Source organism: Nyctereutes procyonoides, unplaced genomic scaffold (assembly GCF_905146905.1).
Source record: "Nyctereutes procyonoides isolate TBG_1078 unplaced genomic scaffold, NYPRO_anot_genome, whole genome shotgun sequence".
Classification (NCBI taxonomy): domain Eukaryota; kingdom Metazoa; phylum Chordata; class Mammalia; order Carnivora; family Canidae; genus Nyctereutes; species Nyctereutes procyonoides.
In genome coordinates, this window is record NW_026575142.1 from 65,471,761 (window position 1) to 65,487,751 (window position 15,991).

The 15,991-nt window shown below is 46.9% G+C and overlaps 2 protein-coding genes and 1 non-coding gene across 6 annotated transcripts in view; 2 read left to right on the forward strand and 1 right to left on the reverse strand.

The window, feature by feature from the left end:
• Positions 1-6,357: 6,357 nt before the first annotated feature.
• On the reverse strand, positions 6,358-8,424 carry ACTRT3 (actin related protein T3). The gene is made up of 2 exons (XM_055308503.1): positions 8,136-8,424; positions 6,358-7,279 (listed from the first exon to the last, which is right to left on the reverse strand). Exons 1-2 carry the CDS (start codon positions 8,333-8,335, stop codon positions 6,361-6,363), a joined length of 1,119 nt encoding a protein of 372 aa, XP_055164478.1. The 5' UTR covers positions 8,336-8,424; the 3' UTR covers positions 6,358-6,360.
• Positions 8,425-10,214: 1,790 nt separating this feature from the next.
• TRNAV-AAC (transfer RNA valine (anticodon AAC)) lies at positions 10,215-10,287 on the forward strand. Its single transcript has one exon. It is a non-coding gene; the product is annotated as a tRNA-Val (tRNA).
• A 1,883-nt stretch (positions 10,288-12,170) lies between these two features.
• Positions 12,171-15,991, forward strand: part of MYNN (myoneurin) — a 35,107-nt gene continuing 31,286 nt past the window's right edge. For all 4 annotated transcript variants that reach the window (XR_008662119.1, XR_008662120.1, XM_055307704.1 and 1 more), the window contains exons 1-2: positions 12,171-12,838; positions 13,743-14,040. Coding sequence is in view for 2 of the 4 variants with exons in the window: in XM_055307704.1 (XP_055163679.1) it covers positions 12,829-12,838; positions 13,743-14,040 (308 nt within the window). In the remaining 2 variants the exon portion in view is untranslated. The remainder of the gene's footprint in view (positions 12,839-13,742; positions 14,041-15,991) is intronic.

Genomic DNA, 15,991 nt, shown 5'->3' on the forward strand with positions numbered 1-15,991 from the left:
TGTTTGTTTTTGCACTTTTGTGTTTTTAGTTAATGATTTTGCTCTTTATACCAACCCCCAAGCACGGCGTTGAAGTACTATCTGGTGTTCCTAAGTACTAGAAGGCTGTGATATGACCTACAGAGAAAATATATGTGCTAGATAAGCTTCGTACCGGCATGAGTTATAGTGTTGTTCAACAGGAGTTCAGTGTTAATGAATCAGTGATGTACATTTTAAAATATACATTAAAAATATTGTATTAAAAATAGTAAGTCAACAATATATTGAATATATTAATACAGTTCTTTAAACAGACACACACAAAAAAACAAAATTATGCATTAATGAGTAGATGAAGATGGTGTGACCAGAGGCTCACAGAAACCTAATTTTGCATTTCCTGAAATAAACGGCTCAGTGTTCACGAATTCAGTGTTTATGATGACTTTATAGAACATAACTACCACAAATGAAAAAGATAAACTGTACTTGTGAAACAGTGAAGCACACATGGGGCTTTCCACCACAGAATCACATTAAAAGGCACTGGGGGGGGGGGGAATGGAAACTAAGCTATTTTATTTTAAACCAGAAAAGGATGGTGGAATTAATGCTTAGTCATCTTTCCCAGCCAAAACAACGCAGCAAGAAGATGCCACATAGTAAACAGAAAACTGAAGTTAAGTTGGGAAGCCTTGTTGCTAGTCCCAAGTCTGCAAATAATTAACCCAGGCAAGTCATCTAAACCCATTCAAGCATCAGCTTCTTTATCTGCTAGAAGGATTTAAATCTTGCAGCAGTAAGTCACATTTGCCATAATTATTATCTACGAAAGGCTTCCATGTAAATTATCTTATTGGGCGACCTTGATGGTCCCTTCTTACTCCAAAATTATATAACTTAAGGAAGAGAATCATTTTGCCAAAACAGAAAAAAAAAAATGTCAAAGGCTTTATAATACGAAGAACTTTCCTGTGGAATGTTTACAAGATATTAGCGAGGCAGGACTTCAAATAGAACTAAAAAATAGTCGTGAGTTTATTTTTAAAATTGTATTTATTCAGTTACTATTTTCTTTTTAAAAAAAAAAAAAAAAAAAAACGAGAGACAGATACTCCCAGTAGGTGGCCATCCTTGCCTCAGGCCCCCCTCACCGCCACAAATTTTGTGAATGTGGAGAAGCAAAAGTACCACTAGATGGAGCAGGAACAAAAGACTTTTTGTTCAAGGAACCCAGGCCATCTTTTCCAAGAGATCTCAAAAAGTTCAACTTCTGAGTAAGGGGAAGCTAAGGGAAACGGAGTTCCTTCCAGAATCCAGAAAAATTGGGATGCCCGGGTGGCTCAGCGGTTTAGCGCTTGCCTTGGCCCAGGGCATGGTCCTGGGTTCCCGGGATGGAGACCTGCATCGGGCTCCCTGCATGGGGCCTGCTTCTCCCTCTGCCTGTGTCTCTCTCTCATGAATAAACAAAATCTAAAAAACAAAACAAAACAAAACAACAGAAAAATCAGAACTATAACTCCATTTGGCGACCCAACCTGCGTTCTTTCTACAAAAACCACGGTGACTGGGGAAAATCCCTTTCCTTCTTAGAGAACATTACCAGCGACAGCGACTTCCAGAACCCACCCCCACCCCCACCCCTTAACTGTAATGGGGCTAAGAATTGTGTGAACGACACCGAGGGGCCTGTTTTAGGTAATGGGCTTGAGTTGGTGCAGACCCACGCGTTTGCAGACCTGCCCACGATCCTCGCGACCCTTTCCACTGCCAGGTCCGGTCTCACCCTGATAATTTCCCTTTATCCCGCAAGCCGCTGCCTACTAATCTCTTCCAGCAACTGCCCCCCTCCCCCATATCCGTTTTTAAGGAGGCGAAGACACTGATTTGGGTTGAACTCAATGCGTAAACCTGCGGACTAGGTTTTGGGGATGCGAGAAGGGTCCGTAGGTCGTTTCCTTTAGCCTAGTGGGCCATCAGCTTTCCCGGTCTTTTCTGCAAGAAAACCAGATCCAATGGGGGGAGTTTGGAAGGGAGGGGAATATATGTCTTTGTAGACCTCCTTTCGGCGTGGTCACCACTTCGACCTTTTTGCATCCGAAGGCAGAGAGGCCAATTACATAATGAAAGAAAAGAAAAGAAAAGAAAAGAAAAGAAAAGAAAAGAAAAGAAAAGAAAAGAAAAGAAAAGAAAAGAAAAGAAAAGAAAGAAAGAAAGAAAGAAAGAAAAAAAAAGCAACCACCACCGTGAAAGGAACACACACTCGTTCTAGTGAACAAATACGAGCTAACGACCTGGCACCCGGCTGAGAAATGGAAATTCTACCTTGGCAAAGGCAAAAACAAACCCCGAAAAACCTCAACGAAATCTGCAAGATAAAAAAGAAGGGGAGGGGGGAGGGGGGAGGGAGGAGGGAGGAGGGAGGCCTGGGGCCTGCAGGGATCCCCCCCGCCCCCCCCGCGCAGACCCGCAGGCGCCCCCGGCCCCGGGGAGGGGCCGCCCCGCCGCCCCCCTGCAGCGCCCCCCCCCCCCGCGCGGCGCGTGTGCGAGCCCGGTCCCGGGTGCGAGTCCCACAGCTCAGGGAGACGCACCGCGCGCGGGGACCCGCTCCGTTGCTCTCCCTGCGGCCCGAGCCCCGCCCTGCGGCCCCCAGGCGACCCGCGGCTGACAGAGCCCAACTCTTCGCGACGGCAGTGGGCGCCTCCGGAGAAGCCCCGGGCCGGCCGCGGCCTCCGGGCGGGACGCGGGGGGCTGAGCGGGCGAGCGGCCGCAGGCTCCCGGGAGGGGCGAGCGAGCCAGCGGCTGACATTTTTTGTTGCTGGCTGCAGACCCGGACGGTGGACGGCGGTAGGCCGAGGCTTTTCCGCCCGCTGAAAGTCAGCGAGAAAAACAGCGCGCGGGGAACAAAAGCGCGGCGCCCACGCCCTGCTCAGTTAGGGTTAGACGGAGGCCGGCCGCCGCCTCTCCCGGGCCCACCCTCCGCGACCTCGGCCGCCGCCGCCCGCCGCCGCCGCTTATAAAGGGCGCGCCCGCCGCCGGCGCTGATTGGCCGAAGCCGTCATCTCGGCTCTCGCGAGAGCCGGCTTCAATCCGCCCCTTTCTCCACCCCCTCCCTCTCCATCCCCATAGTTCTACTTCCGGCCGTGAGGACCCTGCGCCTCCTCCTCCTCCTCCACGTTCCTTAAGTAAAATGTTAGGTCTTTTCTTTTTTCTTTTTCTTTCTTTTTCTTTTTCTTTCTTTTTTCTTTTTTCTTTTTCTTTCTTTTCCTTTTCCTTTTTTCCTTCTTTCTTTTCCTTTTCCTTTTTTCCTTCTTTCTTTTTCTTTTTCTTTTTGTCTTTTCCTTTTTTCTTTCTCTTTTTCTTTTTGTCTTTTCCTTTTTCTTTTATTTTTTCTTTTTATTTTTTATTTTTTTTGAGGGGAAGGAGCTAAGGTTACTCTGAAAGTGCAAACTAACTTGCACAGCTGCGCGCCTCTGTTTTCCACCGACGCCGCGCTTGACCACCTTTAAAAAAATGGGAGTTTGCCAAAAAAAAAAAAAAGATTCTTCGGGCCCGGGAAGCCGAACGGTGATTCTCAGGGCGCATCGCAGTTGGTAGCGACCTTTAAGGAAACTCGACGGCAGCCCGGGGGGGCCCTGCGGCGCCTGCTTTCGGCCCAGGACGTGACCCGGGGTCGTGGGATCAAGTCCCGCGTCGGGCTCCCTGCGTGGGGCCTGCTTCTCCCTCTGCCTGGGTCTCTGTGTCTCTCATGAATAAGTAAAATCTTAAAAAAAAATAAAATAAGATCAATTCCCCAACATCCTCGACTAAACCAGAGTATTGGCTCTGCTGGTTGGCCTCCCTTGGGAGTTTCCACCCCTGCTCCCTGCTCCTTAGGATATGGCTCTTCCATTTCCTCTTGAACGGAGGATAGGTTTTATTAAGCATAACTACTTCATTCTGATTTTTTTTTTAACATTTTTAACATTTATTGAGGATTCTTGCCCAAATCTGCCCATATCCTAATGGTTACAAACTTTCTAACTCTACTACTCCTTCCAGTACATTAGAGGGGAAAAAAATCTCATCATCTCCAAATCCACAACAATAAAACAACGTTGGAAACTGCCCTAAGAACACAAGTAAAAAAAAAAAAACAAAAAAAATCTCTTCTAAGAACCACAGGACTATACATTTAGAAAGGACACAAAAAATTCTCAATTCATTCTGAATTTTAACATTCAGGATTGAATCTACCTTTTATGGGGAATGAAAGCCTTTCAGTCGTTGACTTTACTTTCATACTGTGGGATTAGGTTGGAAAAAAAAAAAAAAAAGAACTGGACACCATGAATTGTAGCGGCTTTCGGTAAGGGCCGGTATAATAATACTGTTCACATACAACTGGCAGGTCCTAATTGTTGGATCCATGTTCCATGGGGTGAATTCTGTGGGGTTGTGGCTGTTGACCCGTCAACTGAGAGAAAAGCACAATGTTAAGGGGGTTGGTTTCCGACGACTGTTGAGGGCGTGGAAAACAGAAATGTGATTTTCGAATTTTATTTCCTACCCCTAGATGACCTGAAAAGGATCGTCTGTGACCCCACGGAGTCAGTACAGAATACTCTAGGTTGGTTCTTGGGTTAACTACCTGAGACCAAGGTTAGGGATCCTTCGCCAGCCTGACCTAGCAAGCAACTTTGGGATCACTTTAAACTTAAAGCCCTTAATCTGTTTAAATCTCAATTTCTTAATTTGTAAAATGGGAATAATACTTGACTTGCCCAGCTCTTTGGGATGGTTGAAGTTTAAACTAGATACATGTCTAAGTAGTCCTGTTTTCTTTTAGAAAATAATTCTGAAATGAAGAGTGAGTTCATGATCTCTACGGTCCTTGCGGATGTAGTGAGCACAGCACCAATTGCTCACACTGCCCTCAGATAATCATTTTCTACACCTCATCCATCTAGTTTTGCTTATAATTACTAAAGTGGGAGAGTAGTACCGAGGAATGAAATGCAGCTCTTCACAAATGCTTGACTCCAGTCTACGTACTGCCGCTTGTACAATGTACCCATGATTTTTACACCATGGAGCCTATTATCTAATGTTCCCTCTGCCCGGAATGTGCTTCTGGTCAGTCCTCCATATCTACATACCTACTGGGAGTGCACCAGAGAGAGCATCAGGGACAGGGATGGAGATGAAAAGGGAAGTCCCACAATCCCTATTTCTTAGAACGTATGTAGTGCGGGAGAAAGACAAGCACATCAAAAGATAAGGCTGGATAAATCAAGTGGTCAATAGAAGTACCAGTAATACACTGTACTAGAGGACAGAATGAATTTTGGCTGGGTGGCGGAGGTAGCATCTGAGCTGGACCTATAAATTATCCAATTCTGTAACGAAAAAATAACTGTTATTTTCCTGTATTTTGAAAGTATCTTTAGGGACATTATCCCACAGTGCTTTGCATAGAGCAGATATGAAATACTTTGAGTTGTGTTAATACCACCATCATCATTAGGAACCCAGGTCATTTTACACACTTCTTCCCCCTTTCATATCTACTTAAACATCAAGATTTGTCCATTTTTTGTAATTTCCTCTTTTAATTCCTATCGCTTACCATTTTGGGTATAAGATTTGACTACTTTATATCTACACTAATAACTTGTTAACTGATCACCAAATCTCCAAGGACTTCCCAGTCCAATTCACAGTCCAAACTGTGATCACATTCATCTTAAGTTAATTTCCTGTGTCTTCTGTGTTTCGTTCTTTAATTGTTCCCCCTTGCCCACAGGACATTTAACACAAAGCCTTCCAGTCCAGTCCCTGGCCTTCATTCCCCTTCCTCGTCATTGCTCTTGGTCTGCTCCCTCTGGATCCTCCTTTCAATAAAACCAGTGTATTAAGCGTGCCTTGAATATGCTTTGTTCACTCTCATCCCTAGGCCCTTGCTCATCTCCAATACGCTTTTCTGGATATCTGCCCTCTTCCTCCTCCTCTACCACACACCTATCGTAATGCCACCCCATCCATGATGGCATACATTTGCTATGCAATCTTTTCTCACAGCAACCTTCTTTTCATAAAACTCAACAGACTTAAATCTATACCACTCATTTGGGACACACGTTGTACTACAAATTGCTCTTCTAACAAGGGAATTATAAAATCACCAAGGTCAAGAATAATGTTTCTTCTAGCATTTAATTTGGCTCTACTCAATATACATGTTATTTGCTTCAGCATTATTTCCCCCCATCATAGAAATGAAAGTGACGTGGACATTCCAGTAACTGAAATACTTTGTTCTCCCAGATACATATATAATACCCAGCTTTCTGTCACAAATACTCAAAACACTTTTTTTTCTAACCATTTTATCTGTATTCAGAAGCATCTTTGGTGTACTATGTTAGGTCCAACTTCTTTAAATTCTGCCTCAGTGATCCACATGTCCTGGAAGGCAGACAGGGATGCAAGAATCGAGCCTCCCATCCACACTGATAGTTTCCTTTCTGGGGGAGCTGTAACCTGCACGGGCGTATTGGCAGGCACCATATTTGCTATATCTTTAACTAGCCGCTTGTCTAAACCAGGGAAAGAGGTTGATCCCCCAGCAAGGATAATATTGGAGAAAAATGAATTCCTCAGATCTGTATCACATTTCATTATGCTGCTGAAACACAACTTATCGATGCCAGGAGTCTCAAGGTTCAGAAGATGTGGAGAGAAGAGGGCCTCTGGACAATGAAAGAGCTGGTTATGGAGCTTGATCATCTTCCCATCAGGTAGCTGGTAAACTTTCTCTACAGATTCAGGATTCTTGGCCATTTCCTCTTCATAGTTCATTACCACATAACAAGAGGTTTCCTTAATATCTGCGACAATCTTTCTGTCTGCAGCACTAAGCAGCATGATGCCATGGTCCTTCAACAGCATCATGAGGTAGTTGGTGAGGTCAAGGCCTGCCAGATTTAGCTGCTGGACACCATGAGGCAGACAGTAACCCTCGAAGATGGGTACACCCTGGGTAACCCCAGCACCTGAATTCAGCACATAGCCAGTTGTGAAGCCATTGGCAAAGAGAGCCAGCACCCCCTGGATGGACATATAGAAGGCAGGAACCTGTAGATGCTCGAAAAACACTTCAGTGATCTGTTGCCGTTTCGCCAATGGGTTCAGCGCTGGCTCAGTAATCAAGACCGGGCCATCGCAGGCCTTTAGCTTCAGGTTATGATCATAGATATGCTTCCACATGATCTCCATGTCCCCCCAGGAAGTAATCAGACCGCGCTCCACTGGGTAGCTGTAGGAAAAGCAATAAGATAAATGGCAGCTTTTTATTTTATTATTTTATTTAATTAATCAATTAATTAATTAATTAATTAATTTTACAATGGTAGCTTTCAATTTCTCCGGGATCTATCCCCTTCAAACTTGGGTTAATCCCCATATTTATTACCAGTATCCCTTTATGGATAGTGACCACTGATCAGAAAAGGTAACTGCCAGCAAATGTTAACATAGCTACTCTCCTCTGCAATTTTTGCTGCTTTCCATTTGTCCCTCCTTTAGAAGACAATCCTTTAAATTAAAAAAAAAAAAATTGGGGGATTCCTGGGTGGCTCAGTGGTTTAGCGCTACCTTTGGCCTAGAGTGTGATCCTGGAGTCCCAGGGGTTGAGTCCCACCTCAGGTTCCCTGCATGGAGCCTGCTTCTCCCTCTGCCTGTCTCTGCCTCTGTGTGTGTGTGTGTGTGTGTGTGTGTGTGTATGTATGTTTCTCATGAATAAATAAATAAAATATTTTTTAAAAAATTGGGAGATCTTTACATAATAGTACAGCTCTACTATCAATTGGAGAAAATAACCTACATGAGAGGGTACTATGAATTAACTGACATTCTTAATGGACTTGTATCTTATGAACGGTAACTTTATACATTTGAGGACATCTCTTTAGGTGCAGAGAGCAAGTAATGCTCACTCTTTAGGTGTTTAGCACCCTTGGAGATGTTTAGCACCCTTGGAGACTCGTGGGCTGCACCAGCCGGCTGAGGCTTTCCTGTCCCCCCACTGCCTTAGGCTCGCACCCTTGGGCGCCTTCACCTGGGCTCCCCCCCCCGCACCCCGGGGGGTCCTGCCTGCTGGGAGAAGGCCATACCTGATGGACAGCGCGTTTCTCCTTTCCTGCGCCTGGTCACCCACACACACCTCCACCGCGCCCTTGGCCCCGCCGCCCTGGCCTTTGGGTCGGCCGATAATGTTGGGGTAGACGAACTGGGGCTCCCGCGACCCCGCCAGGCCGGCCTTGATCACGCCGGAGCCGTTGTCGATCACCACCGGGAGCTGGTAGTGGCTCATGCCGCCGCCGCCGCCGCCGCCTCCCGACGGCCGCCCTGGCTGCGCCTGCCCCCGAGAGTGCGGGCGGGGCAGCCTGCGCCGGGTGAGCAGGCCGCGGGGCCTGGAACGCCGCGTCAACAGGCCGCGGGGCCTAGAACGCCGCGTCACAGAGGCCCAGGCCTGACCCCACGAGGCCCGCCCGGCAGGTGCAGGTGCGGCCCCGCTGGTTCTCCCGAGCGAGCGAGCGAGCGCTGCCGCCTGATCGCCTCCCACGAGGGCTGGGCCACGTGCCACCCCCTGGAATCCGGGGATACCAGTATCAGGAAAACCCAACTTTCTTCTCTGAAGACACACATCTAACCCTTTACAAGGAGCTTTGCCTCATGCCTCGATGGGGCGTGCCAAGCAGTTTTCTTTTCCAAACCCTTTGCATCCTGGCTAATAGGTACCTGTCCAGGGGCCTGCCCAGAGGCTCTGGAGTGTGCCCTTGAAGCTAGGAAAAGCTGGGCAGGTTTGAAGGAGGAAAGCTGCAGCAGCAGCTTGCTGCATGCTTCTGAAATCCTCTTCAACCTCCTAAAAGGACAAGGAAAGAAGGCTAGGATTTATTTATTTTTTGTTTTTGTTTTTTTTTTTGAAGGCTAGGATTTAAGGTGGGTTTTACACATAGACCCACTAGGGGAAAGGGAAGGAAAAATAAGATAAAGACAGAGAGAGGGAAACCTGGAGAAATTTTAAATCCTAGGAAACAACCTGAAGGTCGCTGGAGGGGAGGAGGGTGGGGGTGGGGGTGGGGGTGAGGCAACTGGGTGATGGACTTTAAGGAGACCACTTGATGTAATGAGCTGCCTGGGTGTTACATGCAACTGATGAATCACTAAATTCTACCTCTGAAACTAACACGACACTGTATGTGAACTGACTTGAATTTAAATAAAATCTTGAAAGGAAAAAAAAAAGGTGTGTTTTATATACCTTTATTATCCTCTCTATAAACTGGACTAACACTTTGTTGTGTTCCTTCCCTGCGGTTTCGATGCAAAATGCACTCAAAACCAAAATGGTAGACTCTTGCTTTGTCGGATTGGCTGATTAATTGATTTTTTTTTTTTTTTTTTAACAATCTCACCAGGTTGTCTCCTGGTGTGATAGGGAAAGGTCCTTCTCATTTCCTAAAAAAGAAGACTTGATTTTTAGGCATAAGGATGTGTCTGCTTCTTTGCAAGAAAAGCAATATCCCCCAGGTCATACGAAGTTCAGGTTTAGAATAATTTAAGTACATGGAGTGCCAAAACGTGCACCGTGGTGTCTGATTTTTTTATTTTTATTTTTATTTTTATTTTTTTACCCCTTTAATTCTACACACTGTGTAGAGAATTTTAAAACAAGTAGGTAGGTTCAAACCTCTGGTTGGTTGATCTCTGGAAGCAGGGGAGGAAATTCAAGTTATTTACACGTCTCCCCACCAGAGGCTGAAAGGATCACTTGACTAAGGAACAGCGGAGGCAGCTGGTGCTGCAGGCCGCTGCGGGAGGGGGTGCCAGCGATGCCCCGCACGTGCCCCAGCTGCTCAGCAGGGCGTCTCCGGGAAAGGACACTAAGTAAAGCATCTGTTCCCTGCACAAGAAGGTGTACCCCAAGGAAGTGCAGGGAGCCAATGCCTGGTTTCTACAGCGGCTCCTAGGAGTCTTTGGGGGTGGGGGTGGGGTAAAAAAAAAAGAATGCACGCAAATTCCAACTTTCAAACAGTTTCAGCGCTCCACAGTTAGAAGTCAGGTCATTTTCCCTTTCTTGTTTGTTTTATTTTTCGGTTAAAAACTACCCTAATGTTGCTTTAACTGCCCAGGAACCTCACGCTCCTGCGTCCATATGGAGGCTTTTCCGAGCCCCTGACACCAGCGAGGTTTCCGTAGTGTAGTGGTTATCACGTTCGCCTAACACGCGAAAGGTCCCCGGTTCGAAACCGGGCGGAAACAAAGGTTTTTTTTTTTGTGTGTGTGTGTGTTTCCGTTTCTTCCTCCTTCAAAACTCAAATTCTTTCACACAGGGCCGTGAGATTTCCACTAACGATTCTAGTTTTTAAAATGACGATCTAAATACAGCAACTTGCGGAACAGGGGGAACTTGAACTTTCACCTTGGTTATGTTACTTAGCGAATGTCTGTAGGGACGGATTTCCACGTGGAAATGGCTTCAAAGGTAAAAATTCAACTGGCGACCTCCTCCTGAAAAAGAAGGTGACTTCCAGCCTAGAAGATGAGCTCAAACATGCTGTAAAAATGTTAGCCCTAGTTGCCTCCCCAGCACTCTTTGTGTTGTTAACAGGTGATTTAGTGGTCCCTCAGTTTTCTCCTTCAGATTGCAAATTCCCGTCTTAGCACCCATTCAGGTTATGATGCTTCCAGCCTTGTATGGTTGGCAGACTTGCCCAGAAATAAGGCCGACTGCTGAACTACCACAAAGTATAAATGAATATTTTAATGCCACCAACTTTTCTGTTGCCTGTGGAGTCCCTGCTGAAATGAATCAGGATTCCAGCCCTAGGACGAGATGGAAAATCAAAGCCTATGTTGTCTGCCAGGACACTGTGGGTTTATATTGATGTGTAACAAGTTGATTTGGAACACTGGAATTCATTCTATTCTGTTTTTTTGTTTTTGTTTTTTTTTTTTTGGTAAAGACAACTGTGTTGTTGTTGTTGTTGTTGTTGTTTGTAAAGGCAATTAACTCGTCCCAGGAAGGATCCTTCAGTTATATTAAAGTTTGTTTTATGAAATGTCATGGCTCCACTCATAATTTTGTCTTGTTCTTCCAATTGGTACATACAACTTTCAGAGCTCTTGTATTTGGAAGGCTGGAAGGGCCCAGATTGTTGTTGTTGTTGTTTGTTTGTTTGTTTTTTTAGGGCCCAGACTTTGAAATAGTGTCTTGTTTTCACTGTTTTTTTTTTTTAAACTAAAGCTATATAAAGCTTGTGGATTAAACAATAAATTCCTAAATTTAAAAACGTTGGCCACTCACTTTAACTTAACAGTCTCAATACTGCAGGAACCCACTTTTTTTTTTTTTTTAATAGGTATCTTAATTAAGCCTATGTTTTTATCCCCTTAGCATCTTTGGCACACTGAGGGTTGTGCAAGGGAAATAAATGGTGGTGAAATTAAAGAAGAAAAAAAAAAAAAGATTGCAAATTCCCCTAAACGCCAGGAAAACCATGTTTCACCCTTATATTACACAGTGTCGTGCTTAGCACCTAGTAGGGGCTCATTTCTGAATAAACTGCCGAAAAGGGGGTTCTGACAAAATCTAAAAGTGGAATCGTAAGGCTGAAATCTAGAACCAGCCTCAACCTTTATTTCCTTATAAACATAACGGTCGTGGCTTTATTCACAAATAGGATTCCCACGGACCAGAGAGAAGGCCGAGAGCCAACAGAACGGCGTTGGGGGGAAAAAAAATCTCAGAAGAAACAAGGAAGTAAATTCCAGCGGGGACTGTCCTTTGGAATAAAGTCATGAGTACACATCCGACGGTCCTGACACAACTTTTAACACACACAAAAAATGAAGTCGTGCTTTTTTTTTTTTTTTCTTTGAGATTTAGGGTGTCCTCCAGGACCAGCGAGAAGCTCACCCTAACACCTTAACAGGATGTATCCGACTGTTTCTGCGCCTTTTTTTGTAGGTCACGCAGGGTCACCGGCATCCTTTCCCTCCGCTGTACAAAATCTGGATCCGATGTAAATCACCGTATTAAGATTTTTCGGGTCCAGACGCAAAACCTTTTCCGGTGTAGAGCCCACCTTCCTGCGATGATGCGCGTGCCCAGTGCTCCCTACAGGTTTGCTCCGCTTTGCTGCCTCTTGTAACGCCAGGTGAGGATATCCCGGAAACTCAGCTACGGTCGGCCGAGGCAAACAAAACCCAGGGGGGTCCCTAGAGCCTTTCGGGTACGTAAGCTGACAAGGGGTGGTCCTCCCAGCTCGAGAAACCTCCGCCGGCCGGGAGCCTCGGTGCACAAAGCAGCTGTTTGCACCCGCGGGGGCCGGAGTGAAGGGGAGGATGACGGGAGAAACTACAAGCCCCAGCATGCAGTGCGCAACCTGGCTCCTGGAAACGGGCCCCCGGCGCGGCGCTGCCCGACCTCCGCCCGGACTGCGAGCGGGCCGCCGGCGAGATGCTGACTGTCGGCCCGCCGCGATGTCTGCATGAGGAAGACAAGCGGGGCGCTGTGAACGGGCCCCTAAGTCCCCCTATCCGTGGCGTTCGCGGTTTCGCCGGTGTGGGGGAGGGGGTGGGGGAGACCCCGGTATGCTGGGAAGTGGAACCTCTGTGGGCCAGTCTGGTCTGTGCTCGCCGGACTCGGACCTCCGACGTCCCAGAGCCTCCGGCGTTTCCACGGGACGCCCGGGCCGGATATGAGGTCGCCGTTAGAAGGAAGAAGGAAGAGGCGGGGCGGGGCGCGGTGACGTCCTTCCAAGATGGCGGAGAGAGCGTGAAGAAACTGTGCCCCTTTGGATGGCTCTAGGTGAGTTCTTTTTTCACACCCCCCCCCCCCGCTCCCGTGCCCCAGCTTGCCAGTCCCGCTCTCTCCAGACGCTGGGTCTTTGTGGGGGCAGATTTCTTGGGGTTCGAATTCAGGGCGGGGCGGAGGTACTACCGTGGGAAGCTTGGGCGAGGCAGCGCGGCGCCGGCCTTGGCCGCAGCCTCTGCCGTGGGAGCTGGAGGTGGCGGCAGCTGGGCGAGGGGCAGTGCGGCCCAAGGCGGGAGAGCCCGGCTCCGGTTGTCCCTGCCCGGTGCGGCCCCGGGTGGAGAAGCGGGAGCGGGAGGGCGCGGCCTCCTCGGGGCGGCGGACGGAGCCCTGACAACCCCGCGCTCTGCGCGTCTCCGCCCCCCGGGCCCCCGCCTCGCCTTCGGCAGCAGCTGTGTGCACCGCGGAGACTAACAGGCTGCGGTGGCTTGAGAGCAATTTTAGAGAACTCATCCCGTGTTTTGTTTTGTTTTGTTTTTTTCTTTTCCGCACCATCTGTTCAAAGGAGTCATTTCTTTCTTTCTCTCTCTCTCTTTTTTTTTTTTTGGTGCCAGCTCGCGCATGCGCCCTGAGCTTGAAAGTCTGAAGGTTCATCTGCAAAAGCGTGCAATTTTGCGGTTCTCTCCCTCCCTCCCCTCCCCCCGCAGCTGGTGCAGTTTTTTCGTTCATCGCCATTTATCGATGTGCCCGAAGCGCTGTGTTCGTTGGCCGAGATGTGACAGATAGACAGGAGCTCAGCCTTCGGCATTCCTCCTGAACTGTCGTCTTTGATAAACGAGGACTGGCTGTATTTTTGTCCGTATTCTGCCCCACGGCCCCTTGTCCCCTTACCCGTTGCTTGGGTGAGACGTTTGATGAAAACTTAGGGTTACTGACTTCCTCATTCTTTTTTGCCTTTTAGAACAAGGGGTAAAATTCCATTCTGGTATCAAAATGCAGTATTCGCATCACTGTGAGCACCTTTTAGAGAGACTGAACAAACAACGGGAAGCGGGTTTTCTTTGCGACTGCACCGTAGTGATTGGGGAATTCCAGTTTAAAGCCCACAGGAATGTGCTGGCCTCGTTTAGTGAGTATTTCGGTGCGATCTACAGAAGCACTTCTGAGAACAATGTCTTCCTTGATCAGAGTCAGGTGAAGGCTGATGGATTTCAGAAACTGTTGGAGTTTATATACACAGGAACTTTAAATCTTGACAGGTAAAGTACACATTTTTATTTTCACCTGCAAAAGCTAGTCAGCAGTCTGTGGAACTTAACTGTATCTGTGTTTTTCCCCATTCAGTCCCTTCCCTCGGAGTCTTCATCCATGGATGTGCGCATGCTGTTGTTGTTTCTCATAAAGAAGTCAGTATTGGGGCGCCTGGGTGGCTCAGTGGGTTAAGAGGCTGCCTTTGGCTCAGGTGGGGATCGCAGGGTCCTGGGATGGAGCCCTGCATCAGGCTCCCTGCTCCTCCGGGAGTCTGCTTTTCCCTCTCCCTCTCCCTCTTCTCCTCCCCCCTGCTCATGCTCGGCTCTCTCACATGCTCTCGCTCCCACTCTCTCTCAAATAAGATCTTAAAAAAAAGTATTACTGATTTGAGATGGACATTTCTTAAACACAAAAAAGCACAGGTGAAGAAAGAAGGGTGGTCCTCTGTGTTCGTTTAATAGAACTCTCATGTCTGACCTTAGATAGCAATGTGCAGGACCGCTTGCTGATCTTTATTCAGAAAAATAATTTCCTTGCAGTGTAAAGGGCAGTGACTCCTGTAATCTCTGTAGAGCTGCCAGCACTGATGCTTAACTCAGATCCAAGGAGCTAAAATGCGGTCTCTAAAACGCCTACTGCTGCCACTGTCACTAACAGGAATCTGATACTGCAGGCGCTGTGTGTCCCCCGTCTGGGACGAGCTAGATCATGAGTCTGATCCTAGTGCATTTAGGCGTTGTGGAGGGGAGAAGAGGGGATAATATCCCTGGCTCTCATCTACCTCTTATGGGAATGGGAACATGACTGGATCATATTCTGATGAAAAAAGATGACGGGTGTTGGGGTTAGATGTAGCCTGTCAGTCGCTGTGTTTCTGAGCAAGATGCAACCCCTGAGGGCCTCAGTTTCCCCATCTGTAAACACGAGATGGTGACAACTACCATGGTGCTGCTGTGAAGATGCAGGATTTCCTTGAAGGCCCTCTTCCCTATGAATATTAGTTTCCTCTATTTTCTCTTTTCTACTCTCCTCTCTCTAACTCCACAAATTTTGGAGAAAACTTAGTAGAGAAACCAAAAGGAAACAAACCTCTGAAATTCTGCCACCCTCTGATAATCACGGTTAACATTTTGATAAATATGCTTTCATCCATTTCCAGATAATCTCTGTATACACACATAGACGTTAAGCAGAATCCCTCTCTCCGTTTTACACGGCAGCTTATTGTGGAACTGTACTTTAAAAAGCTAGAAACAGGGATCCCTGGGTGGCGCAGCGGTTTGGCGCCTGCCTTTGGCTCAGGGCGCGATCCTGGCGACCCGGGATCGAATCCCATATCGGGCTCCCGGTGCATGGAGCCTGCTTCTCCCTCTGCCTGTGTCTCTGCCTCTCTCTCTCTCTCTGTGACTATCATAAATAAATAAATTTAAAAAAATAAAATAAAAAGCTAGAAACAGGATGCTCCTTAATCCTTTTGAAAAGGAAACATACACTCTGTTTGGAATTAGTTTTAAATTTTGGTGTAATGAAATCTTTGAGTCAGTTCTGTATGAGTTGATTAAAGGAACAGACAAGTGTCCTAGGTTAACCTACATGACAAATTATTTAAATTTACTGAACAGTTGACTCCACAGGTGCCTCTTATCTAAGTATTTAGAATATATAATATAAAAAAACCGTAAAACTAATAAATTTTGGTTGGTCTTCAATTTAGTGGTTTCCCTTTCTCTATTAGCTTTTCCAGAACAATTTTGAATTGATCTGAACACACTGAAGAGCAGCTTACTTTGAACCTTCATGCAAAGAACCAATGTGAAAGAGCCAGATTTTTGCTCAATCTTTTTTGGTACCTATCTTTACTGGGAGCTAGTGGTTTGAGCCCAGTCACAAATATGAGAAGGCTTACATCAAAAGTAGGAAGTTTTAGAAAAAAACAAAAACAAAAGTAGAAAGTTTGTA

Excerpts from the sequence above, each read along its gene's own strand:
- ACTRT3 (XM_055308503.1), bottom strand. The coding sequence starts at position 8,335 with ATGAGCCACTACCAGCTCCCGGTGGTGATCGACAACGGCTCCGGCGTG. Across the intron at positions 7,280-8,135 it reads AGAAACGCGCTGTCCATCAG|CTACCCAGTGGAGCGCGGTC; the intron begins GTATGGCCTTCT and ends CTTTTCCTACAG.